The sequence below is a fragment of the Vanellus vanellus genome (genome assembly GCF_965231255.1).
Source record: "Vanellus vanellus genome assembly, chromosome: 1".
Taxonomy (NCBI): Eukaryota; Metazoa; Chordata; class Aves; order Charadriiformes; family Charadriidae; genus Vanellus; species Vanellus vanellus.
The window spans coordinates 150,923,403-150,944,539 of NC_138905.1; the positions used below are offsets into that span (position 1 = coordinate 150,923,403).

A 21,137-nucleotide genomic window follows, 5' to 3' on the forward strand; every position below is an offset into this window, starting at 1 on the left:
TGCACTCTGATTTAAGGTGAACTGGCATAGGAAAATCATGCCCGGAAGGTGAAGAATTATTATTCAAAATCCATAGAGGAAACAGGAACTCAGGGAGTTAAGACTGTTTCCTTGGGGCAGGAGGATAGTTTCAGAAAGGAATAATAATGAATACCCTGTATACTTGACACTAGAAAGAAAATAGAAGATACACTTGAACAGAACTTGCTAACCAATGAGAAAAATGAGACAATAGTAAGATCAGGACACAGTGATACTGAGAAAGCATTTTAATAGTAAAACCAACAACGGTCAAAGGGAATATTGCAGAAAAAGGCGGGCGGGGGGGGGGGGGGGGGGGGAGTCATCAAGGTCAATAGTACATTGTGAGCAACCAGCAATGCTTTCGTATTTATTCCATGTCGTGATTAACTGTTAGATCCTGTTGTTCTTGCTGCAGCTGTTACTCTTCAACTGATACCCCAGGCAAGTAGGAAAGTGTAGTAAAAGGAGAATCTCTCCCTCAGAGAGCTTACCACGAAGGACGCAGCAGCGAGGGGAGCGCCGGCAATCAGGGCACGATACCAGCTAGCTGTGATGATAGTTGCAAAAGAATGAACGCCCCGGCAGGAGCTCTAGATGGACTCATCTACCGCTGTGGGTGTGAGCCAAGGAGGTAGGCCAACTTAAAAAAGACAAAAGTTAGTTCAGACGCGTGTAGAGCAATTAAGGAAGCTTAAATGAGCTTCAGAAAAGTAGGCCGTGGTTTCAGGCTGGAGATACTGGTAGAGAAAAAGTAACCGTGACCATGTTCAGCACAAGAAGGATTGATTTTTACAAGAAAGGTGGTCAGAGAAAGAGGACCAGCGGTATCTGCAGGGGAAATCACCAACTTGCTATGGAAGAAAAACTTGACTTTTAAGTAACAGAAGAAGAAAATAATTGTGAAGTGATTCTTTTTTTCTTGCTGGTATGTTGATTTTGAGAACTGACACTTTCAAGGTTTTTCCTGCAGCCATCAGACCCTGAAAACTCACGTTTTATTGTCATGTATGAATGGCAACTACTATTTAAAAGCCTGTGGGAGACTCTGGAAAATGTAACAAATCTTTCCAAGCTTCCTTTCTTCATAGGTACTTTTTCTAATTTTCTATCTACATATACAGATAGAACACAAACATTAAGAGTGGAAAAACAGATAACCCTATCTTTATATTTTGTTTGCTTTTTAGGTAGGACAATTACGTTTATTGTTTTGCCAAACTCGCTGTACTTAAGAACCTTAAAATTAGAGGTGTAAGGTAACATGAGTAATATTCTGAAGCAGTTCAGAGGACTGGAAATCTATTAAGCTAAGTTGCCTAATTTACTTCCTTTTGAGAATCTGTCTCAGTGTTAATCACAAGTGAAACTCCTTTTTCTTTCCTGCTTTGGTTTCACAGGTGTGAAATTTCAAAAGTTAATATCGACTCTTGTTTATTTCTAGTCCACCCTTCCTCCTGGAAAAATTCGAGCTTCTACTACCTTTCAATCATAAGAAGTGAGACATGGACTGAAGAAAACAATGCCAAGCTCTGATTTTCAGAGTTTTCTTTCTTTGGCAAGGTAGACTGCAGCCACACCAATAGTGAAGAGCTGGTCAGGAGGAGACACCCAAACTGAACATCATCCCTGACTTTTTTTCTACTGTCCTTGTGGGACCAAGCTAGGAAAAAAGAAGCATCTGTCAAGAATAGCCACAGTGAGCTCGGGGCACAGTTATTAGTCGTCTGCAACATCATTTTTACACACCCAAACACAGGTCAGATCATTCCACATCTGCTCAGTGCTTTACCATCTGTAACTTATTCTGCTAAATACAAAATTATCATAAAAAAACTTGAAGTTAAATTACTTTTTTTGCTGGCTTGTATGTCAAGTGTTAATTTAGACTCATTAGTTGGTACTGGGCCTAACACCATTTGCTCCTTGGTCTACTGCGTTATCAGCGGTGATAAGGGGTGAAAATAATGAGTTATGCACAAAAGCCAAAATAAAAGGGCCCTTTTTTTTTTTTTTTAAGATATCTTGGAATAAAACCTATAGCCCTCTAGCTAGCTTTATTTGTGCCTTTCTCTAAGGGCAAATTTCCCATCACAGAAGACTGCAGTGGGTGAGAAAACAATGTATAAATGAAAGCCACCTGCCCGAATATATTCAGCTTCAATATTACATGATGATGAATATTGATAATACTTGCAATGGTGCACAGTGTCTTCCAGGTGCTGTGTGAACACAAGGCACAGACAGTTCAGAGGCAGGGCATCCTGAAAATTATGCCGTGTAACCCCATAAAATTATGCCGTTAACCCCATGTGAAAGGTGGAGAAACTTGCACAAAGCAAATGAGCTCTGTGTACACATAACTCAGGAACAGTGCCAGAAACCGAAAGTGAGACTCTGGTCCCTTGACCCCAAGTCTACCTTTACTTCCCTTAGGCTTTCAGGTGACTGAAACCTACAGAAAGGAACAAAAGAACAGGCTGAAACTGTTCATCCAGCTCTTGCCACAAAAAAAGGAACAATCTGCACAGAAATTACACTGTTTGTGCACTGCTTCACGCCAGGCATCAGGACCTGCTGTTTACAAACACTCAGTGATGTAAAAGACATCATAAAATTTTGCCATATTTAAGATATATGTATATAATGTAAAAAAGATGTAATTCTTCACTCATTTTTTCCCTATTACATTCACCACTGTTCCTTTCAAAAAACTACATTTGCTCTGCATGTTTTTCTTAGGTACAAAAACTTGGTAGCACTGAAGGGGCTTTTAAGAAGTGAATGTACTATGGCAAATACACATTTTCCTTGGCACCTGGAGCAGAAACTCTTGGAAGTTATTTATTCTCCATTTTGGTCTGGTGAGGAAGAGAGGCTGTAGGTGTTTAACACAGGTATAAGACCTTGAAGACAAATCTCTTCAGCTTTCTATGCCTCTGTTTTCTCACACATACAATAGGGATAAAGACACTCAGGGCTAAGTCGTACACAGGTGCCTCGAGCCATCTGAGTTGCCAGATTTGGCACAGGAGCCACGGGAGCACTTTGCTCCCTGGATCAGCAGCTGGAGGCCAGGGAGGTCCCTTGGGCCACCTTTACGGCAGCTGGACTGCACCCCTGGGGCTGGAGTCGGTGGCGATCTGCCCAAGGCAGCCAATGGCGCAAATCAGTTGAACACATGTGGATGGCCACCTTGCAGCGAGTTGGCGAACAGCTTAGACTCCACTGACTCCAGTGGGAGCTCAGACACCCACCCCACATGTAGACACTTTCATGGTGAACATCTAAACACCACTTACTGAGTCTGAAGTGAGATTCCACTGTGCTCATCGTTTAAGCGATTTTGGCACCTACGAATGAAAAGCATCTTTCCAAAGCTAGGCATTATGACTGCTTTAGCTTTGAGATGAATCTTCTTTTCTTCCTCAATAAACTAAGCTATTTCTGCACGTGCACATAAAAAGGTAATATACGTATTTTTTAACAGTGTCTCCCTGTGTGCAACCCCTATATTCTGCTTATTTCTAAAGGCCTGTCTGTCTGCAAGCCTATTTGGCTCAATCTGCTGTAATGGGTTTAGCAATAGAAAATGGCAAGGCTCGCATTACTGCTGGCTCAAATGGGCCCTTTAGCTTGAATTCCTCTTAGTGATAAGTCTCCCAAAATCTCGCCCCATCGTTTTCATAAGTATGCAAACATAGGTCCAAATAAAAGTGACGACTGCTGACAAATTTGTTAATCAAGTCTTAGCAATTCAAAGGACCTCTTTCGGGAGTTTTTTTCTTATTTTTCTCTAATGCAAAAATGCCTGGTACTGATTTACCAAGCACTGCAGAGCAGACAGAACAGCTGGTGCCAAGACCAGATTTACAGGTCTTGTTCACAGGTAATGAAAGGAAAGATAGATGTAGCGACAAAGCTCAAAACATCACTATAAACAAGTTTGCATGAATTAGGTTAAGTTCCAAAACTCAAAAGAGCTCTCATTATTTCTTCTATTTTTTTTCCAGTCTCTCACTACATATAAATTTTCCTGTACCAGTTTCTAATGGATAAACTAAAACTCTGATAGATGAGAGCATTAATTCTTCTGCTTTACGCTGGAAAAGGCAGGCTTTTGCCAAAGAGGAAAAGAGCTGCAGTGACCTCTGTTGATGAAATTAAGCAATGTATTTAAACAGCCAAAAAGGAAAGGTGACACATTCAAATCCTCTGCAAGGATTAAATAAGGCCAAAAGCAAACTGCAAAGAGGGAGCAGCTTTCAGGTTACATATGAAAACGACAATTTCCCAACACCCGCTGAAGTCAGAATCCTCACCAAAATAGTTTCCTTTTAAAACCGATTTGTAGACAACTTGTTCCTTTTTTTAGTGTGGAATTAAAAATTATTGGCAAGAAGACAGAGGACAACACACTAAGAGAGATGTGGTTTTTTCAAGCGCTATACTGCATTCCAGGAGTTTATATCACCAAAGGAAAACATCACGCCTGCACGTATTACGTGATCTGAATTTAGTGACTGGTTCCCTGCGCCAGCCTGACACTCGGTATTCTTGAAGTTTTGAGGCAAAGAAGCTTTCCAGTTGGCGGGCTGCCTGCGCCAGGGAGAAGTATCTAGGAACTGTCATGCCCTTATGACCAAGAATTTGGAACACATCTTTATGGGCTAGTTCTGATCCAGGAAAATAATTAAACACGTAAATACCCACAAGGATCTGGACCTTAATGCTTAACTTCAAGGTTGGGAGTAGTCTCAGTAAAGCCAAGCATTTAAGGTTTGATCCTCTATGATTAAAGTTATTGAAATCAATAAGAAAGCCTCCATTAAGAGCTAAGTAGCTTCTGGAAATCGGGGTATTATGCCCTTATTTTTTTTAGCCTTGTGCCTTTGCTAAGGACTATTCAGTATTAAACAAAGGCATAAATGAGGGTCAGGGCTTTGTACGGTTAAAGTTATTTTATGTTTCTGAGCTGTCCAGTAAGCAATTGGTACCCACATAGTTTGGCTTTTCTGGGAGCCACAGCAATACAGATTGGTATCTTTTTCCTTCTAAATCTGGTGTTGTGGCAGGTCTGACCATGATCACAAAGCTGGGAGTTTTCCCAGTTCAGGTATTTTAATTTGTTAATGTTTCCACCAGAGGCTGAGAAGTTTTATTTTTGGTATACCTTCCAGAACAACTGCTGTCCCTCTGACACTCTGTCCTTCTCACAAGAGACAAATGGATATTGGTAATGACACTTTACTACTACTCCTTATAGTATCTTTGTTCAGGCTCTGTAGAGAATAACTTCGGCAAGTATAAGGAGGGGAAAAATACAAGTTAATTCTGTTTTTAATAAAATGCATGAAAAGCTGTACAGAAAGCAATATCTTATTTTGATATAGATACAATCAGAAAATGAAATAATAGATCAGTGCACTGTGATACCATTGACTGGATATTAGAGGTGTACTTGCTCTGCCAGTCTAAGAGCATCGGGATACACAAAATTATTAACATCAATCCTACTTTGCATACGTTATAGGTGCCGTGAATGTTATGGCATCTTATACAGATTTCACAATAAAGCCAAATATTATAGCTACCTATTTGAGAACTTCATGCTGTCAGGCATGAAGAAAGTATTGATGTATCTTCCATATATAATTAATGATCCTGGCAAAGATCTTCATTTACTTCTGGGAAATTATGTCTGGTTTTCTTCACTCTGCATGAGTCTGACAAATTTTTGTGGAGCATGGTCAGGATAGGAAGTACAGCTGGGTGGTAGGTTGGATCAAAGATTTCTTTGCCTCAATATATTTAGCATCCTACAAAGACCTCTACATCTTAAAGGACTGCCGTTACCGACTCACTCTTCTAAAGACACCCCAAGAAAAGGCTCTATTCCTGGGAGTGTTTATACATTAAGTAAATTATTTTACATTAGAATAACACATAGCCCCATTCTGTAAAAAGAGTAATTATTTTCTGTCAAGTTTACCTTGTGATAGGACAATTATGTTTTTTTAGGTTGTTTGACAGAAATTGAAAAAGAACATTTGTAACACTGTATACAGCTACAACTTTCGCACTGAAGGCTGAAATCACCCATGCTCTGATATCTGTGCTAAAGCTGAGCCCCAGCAGGTTGTGCGGCAAAAAGAATCAAAATATCTTATTGCCATTTTTCTACTGTCCATTCTTATTACCCAGGATTCAGGCTTTATAATTTAGTTCTTTTCCAGTTTAGTCTTATAGTGCGTCTGTGAACAAGTTCCTGAGTTGTTATTTATGTACCAGTCTTCAGCGGTCAGCTCTTTTGGCTTATCTTATAGAAGAGAAAGGAAAAAGTCAGCAGTCATCTTTTTTTTACATCTGGAAAAGTATCTTTTTTCATACAATTATAACTGTTTGACAGGAATTTGCTCAAAGTTAAAGAATATCTTTGGATGGAGATTAAAAATGGAAAATTACATCTTCAGAGATGTACTTTTCTTTAAATTACTAGTATGTGAAAACTGTTTTGGAACTTTAATTGCTGCTACAGAGTTACTACAAAATAAACTTTGCAATAAACCCTAGCTGATCCTTATCTATAACCAAAAATCTCCCCACTGGAGAGTATAATATAGGATGAAATAGTATTTGGATTTGGAATATTTTGTAGCCGAGTTCAACCAGGCAGGATTTCCTCTTTCAAACAGCCCTAAACTTCTCCTCCTCTGTGTATGTGGAGATTATCTGGATCCTGCAATAATTGCTGGTTAGGTCAAGTGCTTGATTTTTTACAGTGAGGAGACTCACATACTTTCTGGTTTTGGCCTCACACAGAGGCATGATTTCTCAGGGTAAACTGGACAGTCCAAACCCAGAGTTGGAGTGACCTCCTGAGTTAGAAGCTAACTTCTCTGCTCAGTGCCAGCTCTGAACCCTAACAATTATGCCTGTTTCCAAAAACTGCATCTGAACCTGTCATTCTTTTAACCATTGTGATTTTGGAAATTTGCATCTCTCTGCTCATCCAGCATGTTTTAGCATGCTGCAGGTGGGACGAACCTGGGGCTCAACCCCAGGAGTGAAGGCTTCGTCAAAAGCTTCCAGAGTAGCAACCACCGCAAAGTTGATAGTTAAAATCCCTTCGCATCGCAGAATCACGGAATGGTCGAGAAGGGACCTCTGGAGGTCATCTAATCTAACCCTTTACCCATGGCTCCTTTCCCCTCTTATGAGTACTCACTTGGAGAAAACCTGGACAATGCAGACAGCTGCAAGTCTCCTAGCAATGGGCAAAACTCATATTCCATCCCAGAACAAGAACAAAAAAATCATGAAAAGAGGTACATGCAGTGAATAAAGAGGGAGGAGGCACCTTGCTCAGTTTGGCCCGTGATTTTATTAGCAGCAGCGGGACAAATGAGGGGTTGGAATCCGCCACATCTGGCTTCAGACATGTGCGCCAGCCTGTCAACCCGAGGCTCCTTTCATGCTTAGCTGTAAGAGTCAGCATCTACAGGCAGTGATTGATGGGCCTGTACTGGGAAGCAACAAGCAGGCCCTTTCAGAGTGCCTGCTGCTTTCCAGGAGCCCTAAATAGAGCCCAAGGTGACAAGCTGGGACATAGATGCCATTGCTAAAGGACAGATAAGCCACACTGAAAATAAAATTATGACTACCTTTTACTCAGGAGCTGCAGGGGTTTTAATAGATTTTGGCCTTTCTATGAGCAGCATCTGTACACATATTATGTGATGCTAGGGCTGAACTTGTGAGCAGCTGTTAAAAGAATACTGACACTTTTTACTGTAGTTCTGTACCCAAGCACTCGCATTAGCTCTGAAAAAAGCAATTTCCAGAACTAGAACAGTTGTATCAACACCTGTATCATGAGCCCTGTGCCAATGTTCGTCTAAGAAGCCCAGCTCCTGTGCTCTGAGAACATATCTGCCCACACGTGTATCGTCCTGAGCTAGTCTGGGAATCCCGCTGCCAGGGCTGGGCTACAGGTAGGATCAAAAATTTGTTCATCCCCTGCCACTGGACTTCATGCAGCTTCAAGTTTTAAGGCATTTGACTTCTACGATAGAAAACACAGGTCAGACTGATTTCTCTTTCCTCTCTGAGGTTTTTCAGATCACTAGCTGCTCTGGGTTATTTCAAACACTGTGGGATGGTTTATGCTACCATTACAGGACTGGCACCACCATGCTGGTCTAGCTGAGATGAGAAAACCAAACTGCTTATGTGACAAACTTACTTCACCACAAGACAAGCAGAGGTCGGTGGCACAGGACAGATATGCAGCCTCTGCTCCTCTCCCCAGAACTGGCATTGTTATTGTCCTGGCATTTTCTGAAGTACCTGAAAATGGAAAGGGGGATTTACTTATCTCTGTGTGTCAAGAGATCATAACTCCTATTGCAAATTCGGTTAGAAATTTTGCTAATTCTGTTTTTCGGCAGTGCATTCTTTGCTCAGGAAGTATAGATGGAGTGTCACGCAGGAGGAGTTCAAAAAAATACCCGTAGTTAATGACTACGAACATAATTGCTCCACCTTTTTTTTCCATGATGTAATGTTCCAAGAAAGACTGTTGCACAAGAAAGCAATCAGAGGCAGGTTAAAATACAAGGAAATGGATATAATCTTCTCAATAAAGTAATGCTATCCTGACATGGCTTCTGTGAGTAGGTTTGTTTGTTGTAGGCATCGGAAGGCACTTTACCATTCCTCTGCACTTTCCTGCTATACTTATTAAAACAATTTTCTTGAGGTTTTTTTTTGTTTGTTTGTTGTTTTGCTGTTTTTTTTTCCCTGTGCAGCCTTTTCTCTGATTAAAAAGTATGCTCACATTTTGATTCCCATATGTAATTGTGGGATCAAATCCTACTGCTTTTTTTTATAACTCGTAAATGCTTGGGATTAAGTTGGGAACTCTAACACTTAAGAATCTATGCCTAGCTGAAACGATTTAAAAATACAGGAGCAGATTCTAGCTGCAATATCTGCATTCCTGAAGAAAGAGAGAAATAATTTAAAATGTGGGACTGTTGAGCAGAGCTAATTACACGGGGGATATATAAAATATAAATAAATTATACACATATCCGTATGTGTGTGTTTGTGTGTAAATGGATAGATATAAAATAGCTGTATCTACATATAAAAGGAAAAGAGGCTGGCTGTTAGACCACCCAGAAGCAGTAAATTCGTTCTCTATTGAACTATGAGTTGCCCACTGTAATCAAACCCAGAATATAGGTAGATACAGAGAGTATGGGAGTCAAAGGGACACTGATGATCACCAAAGGACTGTGACCACTGAAAAGGTTCATTAGATCTTTCCAGTGGTATAAGTTACATGTCTTGCAGTTAAAAAGTTTACCAAATGCTGTTAAAGTTAACCAAAGTCATTTCACTGAGACAAAGAAAATTTGCCTTCTTTCTTATGATGCCAATATGTCCAGTTTGTTTCTATAGCAACCAGCAACCATTATTTTGTTAACAAAAGTTTCCACTCATCTGGAAGCTTTCAATGAAGTGTCCACATTTTCCATTCCTGCAAGCTCCTGTATCCATCTTCCCAACCTAAAATACCATTAAAATTCTTTGAAAAGGTTTATAATACTAGTAACTCATCCTATTACTTATCATTTTTTATTTGGAAAACTCTGATAATGAAAACATTGTACATTTTTCTTTATACTCTTTTGGAAGGTTAAATGAGGCACGGGGTTCAAACATACCATCTCCGAGATCAAGAGAAATCTCTTTCTATAAAACAAAGGATTTTGATGCTTGGCTGCTGCTCGGTCTAACTACTGCAACGCCGAATGTTTTAGGCTGTGGCTCTGTTAACCCTATGTACTGATGCTATTCCACTTAGGAAGTGCTAAAAACCAGGCTGCGGGTTAGGGAGGGTTTCGTACGCAGCTGAACCCCGCAACCTTTATCTCCAGAGTGGAGAGGCAGAGTTTAACAGCTGCAGTCCTTTTGACTGCACCTATGTTTATGGTGCCTACAATGAACTTCAAGCCAAAGGTTTTCTTTTAACTCTCACAGCCTCACTGACTAACACATTTGATGCAGCAATGTGGAGGGTGGACTTTCCCATGCTATTTCTTCTTGAATTGAATGAATGAATGATTCTCATTAACTTCTTACCTGATTGTTCCGTGTTAACTTTCCCAAGGACAAGATTACGTGAAAAGGTGAGGATTTACACATGACTTTGAAACAACAATGGACTGAACTAATTTTTATTGAAAACAAGCCATATATAACATTCTGTGTAAAATTTAAAGCCAAACTTCCACAAAGTCAAGTGGAAAACCTACGTTCACACCAGCTGTCTGCTGGTCACAAAGCCAAGCAGCTGAGATCAACAGTTAAAGATTCTGCAAGGGTTTATTGACCTTCTGCAATGAAAATATGGTGACGTAAGAGGTGCAAGCAATGGCTAATTAACTTCAGTGAGTAGGCTGGACAAAGCGAAATAAGAAAAATTGAGAGATAAGCAAAACATAAACTCAAGCCACTGAAGAATTCATCAACTCCTGAAACGTGCATTTCTGAACCCTAACAGAAAGTTATACATAGTGTATAGAAAATATCACCTAGTCTACGTTCCTTCTTTTTCTAGATAACATACGCTCACTATTTAACCCCTGCGTACATGGTACCAGTATACAGGCAGTTAATTCTTTGGCTGACCATTGCAGCAATTCACAAACTACTTTTCAGTGCAACTCAAACTGCAAAACACCTTCTTTGTATTGGGGCTTCTTCTGCTTCAGCTGTCTGGAACACTTCCCTGGCTTCAGTGGGATATGTAGAGCACCACCCAAGACAGAAAGACAGCTTTAAGGAGGATCTCAGGCAGTGTTTTATGCCGTTGCTAAAGGATGGTTCTTCTTGGCTCAGTGATGACCAGTGCTGGTCAGCTCTGACCGAGCAAGCACAGGGTGTGTGTATTCATATTTTGCAGGTGGTTTCTTGGTGTAAACTGGAGAGACAAGAGGGTGTCAGAAACAAAGGAGCAGATGAGAAAGGGGCTAGGGGGTGAACGGCTCCCTATACTATCCACATGCGCATGGCAATTCCAGTTATTGGTTATAAACGGACCTGAATCGCTGACTACAGGATGATGTTTGGTAAAGCATCCCAGTAGACATTTCTTGACTCCTTCTGAAGATCTGATGACTCCTCTTAGAAAAGTCCTTATCAAGGGCTTAAATCTCACCTGCTATGCCTATACAAACCAGCTTGTGTCGGTGAAGGGGGAAGCAGAATTTAGGCTGTGCTTATGAGCTGAGTGCAGGCGCAGAGAAGAAAGCTCCTGGGCCAGAGGAACTGGTCATGGAAAGAGAGTCTGAGAATAAGGTGGCAGTTGATTTGATTCAAGACAGAGCACAGCCTGGACACATTCTTTGCTTGCTTCAGCACTGCTTGAAAAACATTGTAACATTTATTTTTAAAAGTAATTTTCTTTAGGAAAAAAAACAAACAAACAAACAAAAAAAACCAAACAACCCCTCAGCATTTTTGAAAGCAACATTTGTTCAACAGGCTTGTGCCAATAATCTACTGACAAAGAGCGAGTTGCGAATGTAGCTTAGCAGAAGGCCTCCCAGGGCTCTAGGACTGGGTCAGCCCTTACCTTGCCCTTTGCAAACAGAGGTTACGCCTCTATGCTTTAAATGTTGCCAGAGTTGTAAATATAGGCTATAGCCCAATAGGAATCACTTCAGTCGCCAAATCCAACGCTTGAATTCATGGGAAAGCATTTAAAAATATGTTTATAAACCTATCAAACTCTGCTTTCAAAGGAAAATTCTAGTTGTTGGTTATGATGCCATTGTAAGGCTGAAACTGTAGGCATTCTTTTAGCCATTAACTTTTTTCCCCCCAAAAGTTAAACATTTAAATTAGTATTTCTGTATTCATGGCGGTGACAGGTGCTAGGCTGGAGAACAGTGGCTGCTTTTGACAGCCAGCGTGGGGACACAGCCTCAGAAATCATTCAACAACTAAGTGTCCTGGCGCAGAATGAGCTAAAGAGGGAATTTACAGTTTAAACATTAAACATGTTGCTTAGCTATTAAACAATTAGATTGTTCTAATCCTTAAGAGACGGAGACCCGTCTGTCATCTCCGGTTCTGGGTTTCCAGCAAATGTGCCCAACTATGTCATTTTCCTGTGATACCCAGATCACCTGGAACACAAGGAATGAAAGAAAGGAAAAACAGCACAAACCTCCCCCAGGCAGCTCCTCATGATTTTGCCCGTCTTATGAACAGAAGAAGTGCACTTTACTTTCAAGCAATGGCAAAAATTAACTTCATGGGTTAATAGCCTTCTTGGGTTGTAAGTGCCCCTCTGGGGTTAGAAACATCACTCAGCCCTCCTGCAGTAGCTGATGGCGGGTCCCTATTTTGTTCTTCAGGATGATATTTAATGCCGATGCCCTGCAGCGCTGCAAAAACCTCTCCGTTATTTGGTAGGAGGCACAAAATGCTCTCCCACAGCTTCCTGGCTGAACCTGCTGGAGATGCTTACTCATGGTGAGCAGAAGTGCCGGTGTACCCACCAGCCGGCTAGGGAAGGCCTCGGGAGAAACCTTCGGGAGCGTGTTCACAGGGGTGCAATTACACTGATACCCAGATTAGCTCTGCCTCTGGGGAGGTGGCTGCCCATAATCCGCAGAAGCAGCAGCGTGTTGCTCCCTCAGGGCTTCAGGCTGGAATAACCACGACCGGTGCCGCGGGGCGGCAGCCTCCGCATGCAGCCTCAGGGGACCCCAAAAAAGCAGAGTTTTTCCACTCCGAATTCAGCGCTGGCCGCCGCTGCTCTGCGCCACGAGCTCGTGCTCAGCTTCGCTGCTGCTTCCTTCACGGAAGGTTAAAAAAGGAAGGTTAAAAAAGATCTTTTTAAAAAAAACTTTGGAAGGTTAAAAAAGATCAGCTGTGCTCCTTGCTTCATGCTCGGCGCCTGCAGGCAGGTAGGCTGCCGCTCCCGCCGCACCTCCGGTTCTGCAAAATTAGGCCGCTGCCGGTACCCGTGCCCTTTCTCAACCCCCTTTCCAATTCAAAAAACCGAGTTGTGCAGACACAACAGTTGACATCATGAGGGCCTTAAAACGGCTTACCAAAGTTCAGACCTGCGCAAGTAAATTGCTGCCATTAAAGTGCCCATATTAGGAAGGTATAATGCCTCTGGTGGACCTGGTTTATGGGGAGGGTTGCTAAGCAGCCCTGGAAAAGGCTGTGGAAAAACACATCCTCAATGGACTATTGATTTCATATAATAAATCACTCGATAGCTGAGATATTCTTTCACTAATTAATGGATTTGGAGACAGAGTTACATGGTCAAGGCCCTGATGGCATAGCCCTCATTAAAAGAGTCTAACCCCTAATGGAAGAGAGATTTTGAGAAATGTTTTTGTAACGTAGCACGTGCGGGTGAGTGACCAGCTCCTCTCCCAGAGAAACCAACTCTCAGGCAAGCATGTTTGTATTTTATAACCCTGAAATCTCCACTGAAGCTATTTTTAAATAAGTAAAAAAGATCTATGTCAGGTCCTTGGTATCTGTTCTCCCTTCACTCTTTGAACATCCCGGTGACATGTACCACAGGGACAGGTTTGCCCTGCGTTACTGTGATTCCCGGGCAGCTGCAGAAGTCAAGAAGAACCACCTTTAGAACTGAGAAAACCTCAAAACTTCCTTCTGTGTTCTAATGGAAGTACTAGATTTTTTAACAAATTTATTTTAGTAACACACTGATGTATTTCAGTAAGATAATCTGTGTTTAAGTCTCCTGTACTATACTTTTGGGGAAAATTGGAGAAAATCTTTCCGTCTGTTTTAGAGAAGTGTCTCGGAAGAAGGGTGAATTTATACTTTTCTTCTCTACCAGGAACACAGATGTTACAATATGGCTATCTAGGCTGTGTCAGGGAAAATTTAAGAAGAATGTGACCTAAAAGCTCTTCTGCACAGAGTTAATTTCTATCAAAATAAAATATCAGCAGTAGAATATAATATTTTTTTTTAAATCTGCTGAAAATGTCTGTCATACTAAAACAGCAATGAAAACTACGGACAAATATTTATTAATATGTTTATGATTTTTCCCCCCAACCATTTCGATTGTTTGATCATATTCACTAGACAACACCTATGACAGTATAGGTGACTCTTTGTCGTAGGAGATCCAGTATATTGAAATAGTCACAGTATCATTTTCAAGAAATGCTTCCTTCATATCAAAGAGAGGCCACAAAATTAAGTAGGAAAATATGACCTCCCTAAAAATGGAGCTAAATTTACGACACAGTGAAAATTCTCATTTGTTAGAATCAGCATGATTTTCTTTTTTTTCATTGTGAAAGCAGATAACAGCAATTAAGACAAATCTTTTCCCACTATATAGATAAAGCTGGCTTAACATAACGGATGAGATACAACCCTGTAGCTCAAAGCCGTGCCTACAACGCAAAAGTCCCAATGCCTCCTACAGCAAAAGTCGAACTAAACAGTCACAACACCTGTATGAACCACCTGAACTCGTGCAAGCCTGCGTGGTGTGACTACCCATGCCTCCCTTGCCCAAACGCCACGCTGTGGGTAGCCCCAGCACTTCCCTCCTCTGGTAGTAATTTCCAGTAGCAATCAATAAATGGATTAAAAGGTAAGCAAACTGAATTAGGTGAGTTACCATCTTGATGTATAAAATAGCGTGCACTTTGTCACGTGAAATGCTGTTAGCACCGTCTCTGGTAAAGCAGACGATGCCTGCGAGCAGAATTAGAGAGATGAAAGTGCACCCGGGTGCAGATGGCACGGCACAGCGTGGGCAATGAGGCATTGGTGGGGACACGGCGGGAAGGTCCTCTATGGATCAGTTGCAATCAGGCAAGTGGGGCGTACGTGCTTTCTGTTTGTGCTATCACTGAAATGGTGCGGAGCGACCCGACAGAAAATTGTTCTGAAGCGGGAGCAGATGCATTGAGCTGTCAGGGGCAGAGCCATGACGAGACACCGTGGCGCCAGGGACACACCTTCACGTCTCCTCTATCGCTCTGCCAGGCTGAGGGGACCCTCCTCCCTCCCCTCCCCGGGCAGCCTGGAGACTCGGGAATATTTTTCTCCGTGTGACGATGTCCCCGGCCGTGCCCTCAGGTACCAGCAGGGCTGGGCGCAGTGCGAGCCGTGCTGGAGGGGAGTGTTGCTGGCTGTCTCATCCGACCTGGGAGAAGCAGAGATAATGGGCATATCATACCCCACCCTGCTCTCTCAGGCAAATCTCTGCCTGGATTTAAAGACCTTCCACGAGCGGTGAAACCCTTCAGCATCTGTGGGACCGGCTGCACAGGGCTGGTGGCAATGGAAAGCAGCACGGGCTGCAAATACTGAGAGAAGCTCCACAAGACCTTCAGCACCTCATACTGTACTGAGCTTCACTGCACCTTTTTCAACAATCTCCAAAGATTGGTCCAACTTCCTGCTGTATCACGCTATGCCATAAAGGCAATTCCCATCCAAATGTTGGATATTCTCTTCTGTACAGTCCATCCATAAAATAGATTATTTTGCTGTAACAACAGACAGCATCAACTTTAGCAATTAACCTCCACTCCAGTTTTCTTCGCTCCCCCAGCATTTTGGGGTCCGGGTCAATGTATTATTTCCCTTTTTATTACCAGCATGTAAATCACCAGCCTCAGGATTAATGACGTCTTTCCCTCATTTTTTTTTCTTCCCATTTACCAACTTCTCATTTTCATAATATTATTAAAAAAAAAATAAAAATCAGCCTAATACCCCAACCCACAGCAGTGTCAGAGCTAGAAGGATTTCTTTTGTCTGTGCCCTTTTGTTTTTGGAGAAGAGGAAAGTAAGAGGACAAACAATGGCAAATACGTGGCTGGTGCCCCAAGGAAGGGTCCGTATTCCTGTGTCTGGGAGAAACTGTGACTGTAAAGGCATGACCTGGGTGCCAAAGCATCACTCCGTCTCTGCCAGTCCGCAGCAGCCGGGCTCTGTCATCCCTCACTGCCCGTGATGAAAAGGGCAGCAACGAAGAACATTTCCCATGAGAAGAGACCTTCCTCCACCTTCTCATGCCTCAGCACTTTCTCACCCAAAGGCTTCTTTCCCCTCTTGTGGCGAACTGCAAATCCTCAGCCAGTTGTTCACGATCTCCAAACGCCTGCGGGGCTATCGGACGGTGCTCCAGTTCCCTGCTCTACAGCCTATTTATGCTGTGACTACTGAACGGGGGTACGAATCCCAACATAGAGGGGGATTATGAGGTCACATTAGAGAAAAGGGTCGATGGAACGGTATATAAATGACTATGCTTCCAATAGCCTTGGCCAGTTTGCTCTTGCCAATGCTTTTTCATTGACATTATTGAAGATAGTTCTCAGTCCCGTGCAATATCCTGCAGGCAGATAACTGGTGAGGGTCTGTAATATCGCTCTTAGGAGAGCAGGTGGTGACACTTTCACAACTGTATTTTTCAGAAAGGCTTTCTTCAGTTGCAGGAAAGGTCATAAAATGAGACATGCAGCTACAATTAAAGATCTTATGATTTTAGACCGAATCAAATTTATGATTTACAGTCTGATTTGCGTGTGAGAGATAAGGTTATCTCTTTCACCTGAGGGTTAGACTTCTCTTCTTATGGACCTATGTCCTATGTCTTTTGAGACGGACCAGGAGATTCAGGAATGACAGAGCGTTTTCTTTTTGTATCTTTTTCCATATAAAGGAAATGTTCTCAGAATTGGCAATATTTATCTGTTTCTCTTATTTCAGAGAATCTAATATTACGAATAAAAAAACCTATGAAGATATCACACGCAGCTAGAGGGTTGGATGGTGTATGCACCGGTTTGATATTCAAACGTGTTCTCCTGGCTGACTTGCAGATAAAATAAAGAACACCCTTTTATTTGTGTCATGTTTTTAAATTTGTTATTAAAACCGTAGGCTTAGTGCCCTATTTTCAGGTTCTGGGGGTAAATGACAGCTACAGATATGCAGCTAATTGCTTCTGAGTTTTAACTTTAACTCACTATGGAAACCGTAGCCACTGGTTACTTTTTGCCATTTGGGGAAAAAAAAAAAAAAAAGGAGAGCTCATACTACCTGCTTTTTGTTTTATTTGAAGTCAAGACAGACTTGCTTTGCTATAAAGGCAAGCAGAGTGGTGTGCTATAAAGATTTTATGAGTTTGAGCTTTGGAATACTGTCTTACTCACAAGTGGTGAAGTCATGAGCACATCGTGGCTGAGATTCCATTCTTTCAGGAAATAGAGAAAGCCGATGCTCAGCAGTATCTGACGGAATACCGGCCGTGCTAAATTCAGGACAAATTCCCAGTGCCTTCAGGAACAGGCTTTTGCCAATCGCATGTTTAATATTGGCAACACATTCGTTCTCTCTCACACACATGTATCTATATTATTAGGTCTATGTTTATATACACATATATCAGATTTTATGTATGAACACATATATAAGTTTACACGGTGTGTTCTTTTAACTCTCTGAATGAACAGACTTAACTCTCCTTATTAACAGGAACAGGACTGTGCCTGTCATGTGTTTGATAGGGGCAACATATAGACAATACATATAGTCATATATTACTTTATATATTAAATATATTATACTAGATACTATATGCTACGTATAATTACATCTTATGTATTATATGACAAGTATATGCATATGCATGAACCCACATATTTATATTCGTATAGAATATGTTCTCTTAACTCTCTCAGTTAGCAGAATTTAACTCTTAATTAGCGGGAACAGAATGCTGACTTTCATATAATTGGTAGAAGCACTTTTCCTGTATTTGGTAACGGCAACATATATATGTACATATACATACACATATACGCATGTGTATGCATATGCATACGTATATACATATATAAAAGTTACTTAATTAAAATATATATACTTAAAATTACTTAATTAAAATATATATACTTATACACATACATATGTATATATCTACATACAAATTTTGGTATCTGTATGTACAGACACATACATATATATTCCCTATATACATATACCTACTTTTAGTGATGTAATGTGTGTGTACATATAGGCGTGTATATGTCGGTCTATGTTTATGGAGTGTGTGAACGCTCTAAATTGGTTTATACAAATATCTATGTGTCTGTGTACTTATATGGCCGCATACAACCGCCTTTTCAAGTAACTCGGAGCCAAAAGAACACGCCCCGGCTACGCCTACACCTCTGCAGGCCCCTTCACCCCGGGATGCGCTGGGGGGTGGGGGGATTGCCCGCACCCCCCTTCCCCGCACCCGGCCCCGGCACCTGCCGCCGCCGGGGACACGGCCCCCGCCCGGGCGCTCCCGCGGCGCCTGACAGCGGCCCCGGGGGCGGCGGCGGCGGCGGCGGCGGGGCCGGTCGGCGGCTTTGCCCGGCGGGGGCGGCCCCGGGGCCGGGCCGCGCCGGGGGCGGGGGGGAGAGGGGGGGGGAAGCGGAGCGCCGCTGCCGGCCGGCGGCGCCGGGCCGGGCCTCGCCCAGTCACCGGGGAGGAGGCGGAGCCGGCGGGGCCGCGGCGGCGGCAGGTGCCCGCGGCGGCGGGATGGTGGCGGCGGCCGGTGCGGGGCCGTAGGGCAGCGGCGCGTCGGGCCGGCAGCGGGGGACGCTATGGGCAGCCCCGGCGGTCGCCGGCGCTCCGCCGCGCCTCTGCTGCCGCTGCTGGTGCCGGTGGTGGCGGTGCTGGCGGCCGGGGCGGCGGAGGCGCGGGCCACCTCGGAGAGCCAGCTGCCCGGCGCCGCGGCGATGGGCACCGGCACCCCGCCGAGCCCCAGCGGCACCGCCTTCGAGGAGACGCGGCTTCACGTCTTCACCCTGGACTACCCCCACGTGCAAATCCCCTTCGAGATCACCCTCTGGATCCTGCTGGCCTCCCTCGCCAAGATCGGTGAGCGGGGCCGTCGTCGGGCCACCCTCCCCTCCCCTCCCTCTGCCGTCCGCCCCCCCCCCTCCCCCGGGGCCCGTCGCGGGCAGCCGCGCTGGGTCCGTCGGCGGCCGTCGGCGGGGGGCGCGGGTGGAGGGGCGGCCGGAGGGTGATGCTCCTTGGCGGGGCGGGATGCCCGGGCGTGATTTGGGCGGCAAATGATGGGGTTTTCTCGGCTCGGAGCGTGTGCGGAGGAGAAGAGAGGTCGCCTCCAGCCCCCGCGCTAACCCCGCGCTGCGAGGACTGAAAAACCCGGAGTTCAGCCGGTGCGCGACTGACTTTTCCCTCATCCCCCCGCTGTCATTTGAGCACTGGCTTCTTTCTCTTAAAATGACGCCCGCTATAATGACGGATCGATGGAAAGCAATTATTTATGAGGGTAGAGTGAGCCTCCTCGTTGTACTTTCCCACCATTCACTTTCTTCCCGAGAAAGACAAAAAAGACGGCACTGAATGAGTAAGAAAGGCCACCTCTTCCCTCATGTGGAAAATATTTGTATTGCATAGTTTCACTGTGTTTTTTGCAGCTTATATATAATGTTTTTAATTATCTCTCCATGTCCCAAACAGAAGAATGAGTACGCTATGATAGCCTAAGGAATGTCAGGTGAAGGTGTGCTAGAGAGCTATTTAAAAATCAGTAGATCTCCACAAATGATGAACTTTGTGTCTTCTTAACTAGAAGATAATGGAAGGAATAAAGCTATGGGAGAAAAAAAAAAAAGGTTTGCTCATGCTCCACTTGTTTGATTCAAAAGTCTTGATTTCGCAGCTCAGATTACAATAAAAGCTATGATCATACTCATTTTGATAAAACTTAAAACTTTGACTTCTACTTGGGACTTTTAAATAGACTGTGTCACATTCTAGTTAGTGGTCAGGTAATTAGGATTCTGCAACTCACCTCCTGCCACAACTAGTGTTGTAGCTGGGGGCCTGATCCTCTACCCAAGCAACTTGCTATGGCTTCATGACTTTCTGCAGAAATATTGTACGTTGCATCCCTTAAGGATGCATGTATCACGATGCATGTTTCTTAATGCGTTAAAGATGCATGCTTAATCTTGAGTATGTTTTTAGGTGTTTGCAGAATCAGGACAGAGTTGAAATATGATACACTCAAATGTATCATGAATTGTAATAGCCAGTAAATACGGAGTTTGGTAAAGAACTTATCTCAACCAGTTGAGTATTGTAAAATTGCTCTGGCTTCTGAGTTTAGCTACAGCAAGAACTCTTGAATAAGCTAAGACTCGTGAAAAAGTTTCTGTTTGATTAAAGATTACAGGGAAGCCATCTGAAACCTGTAAACACACATAAATACACAATAATACTTAATTTCTGTAGGACCATACATTCTGACAATCATGATATTTTGCTAGTGCATAGGTAAAGTAAAAAAAAAAAACAAACCAAACAAGTGACTTGACTAATTTTCCAATCTGACTGCAGTACAATAAACAAGCAAAGAGCATAGATGAGGAAAAAATGCGTATAATTTTTAAATCCTTTCAGTTATACGGAATGAAAGCTGGTGTGGCTAATCTAGGGCACAACCTCTGCACTGTTCTAAGTGTGCGTGCGCTAAGCAATGAGGGCCGGACCCAGGAGGGGCCGTAGGTGTGGCAGCGCTCAGCTTCACCACACCTATCTGCAGGTGCCCTGACTCCGGGACTGGAATTAGGAACATCCAGTTCTTGCTCCTGGAGCTCCGTCTGTGCTTCCTTATCCGGCGAGCGCATCAGGTAAACCTTCCCAGGACAGACTCCCATGGCTCCTAAGTCACATTCCCACAGCGGCGATTTTTAACTGGCATGTGCCTTCTTTTATATCGAAGGTAGCCCCGGTGGACAGAGTTCTCTAAACACCGAGATACGGAAATGTCATCTCTCTTTAACCACCGAGACACAGAAATGTCGGCTCTGCCACATCCTACGGCGTTACTAAGAGTGGGCCATGTGTCTCAGTTCAAAGGGATGGAGAGGGGTTTTCCAGCCCGTCTCACTGCCTGTAGCCCCGAGGAGGCTCTCCGGTCCATTCCTCTCCCCAGAAGTTCCCTGCCGGGCAGCACAGGCATCTCGCCTCTGTCCTGCCAGGCGGCG

General features: G+C 43.4%; 1 protein-coding gene across 1 annotated transcript in view; it reads left to right on the top strand.

Annotated features, from left to right (window-relative positions):
• Positions 1–18,722: 18,722 nt before the first annotated feature.
• SLC9A2 (solute carrier family 9 member A2) overlaps positions 18,723–21,137 on the top strand; it is a gene marked incomplete at both ends in the record, with an annotated part of 32,584 nt that continues 30,169 nt past the window's right edge. The window contains one exon of the mRNA XM_082484266.1: positions 18,723–18,999. Within this exon, the coding sequence (XP_082340392.1) occupies positions 18,723–18,999 (277 nt within the window). The remainder of the gene's footprint in view (positions 19,000–21,137) is intronic.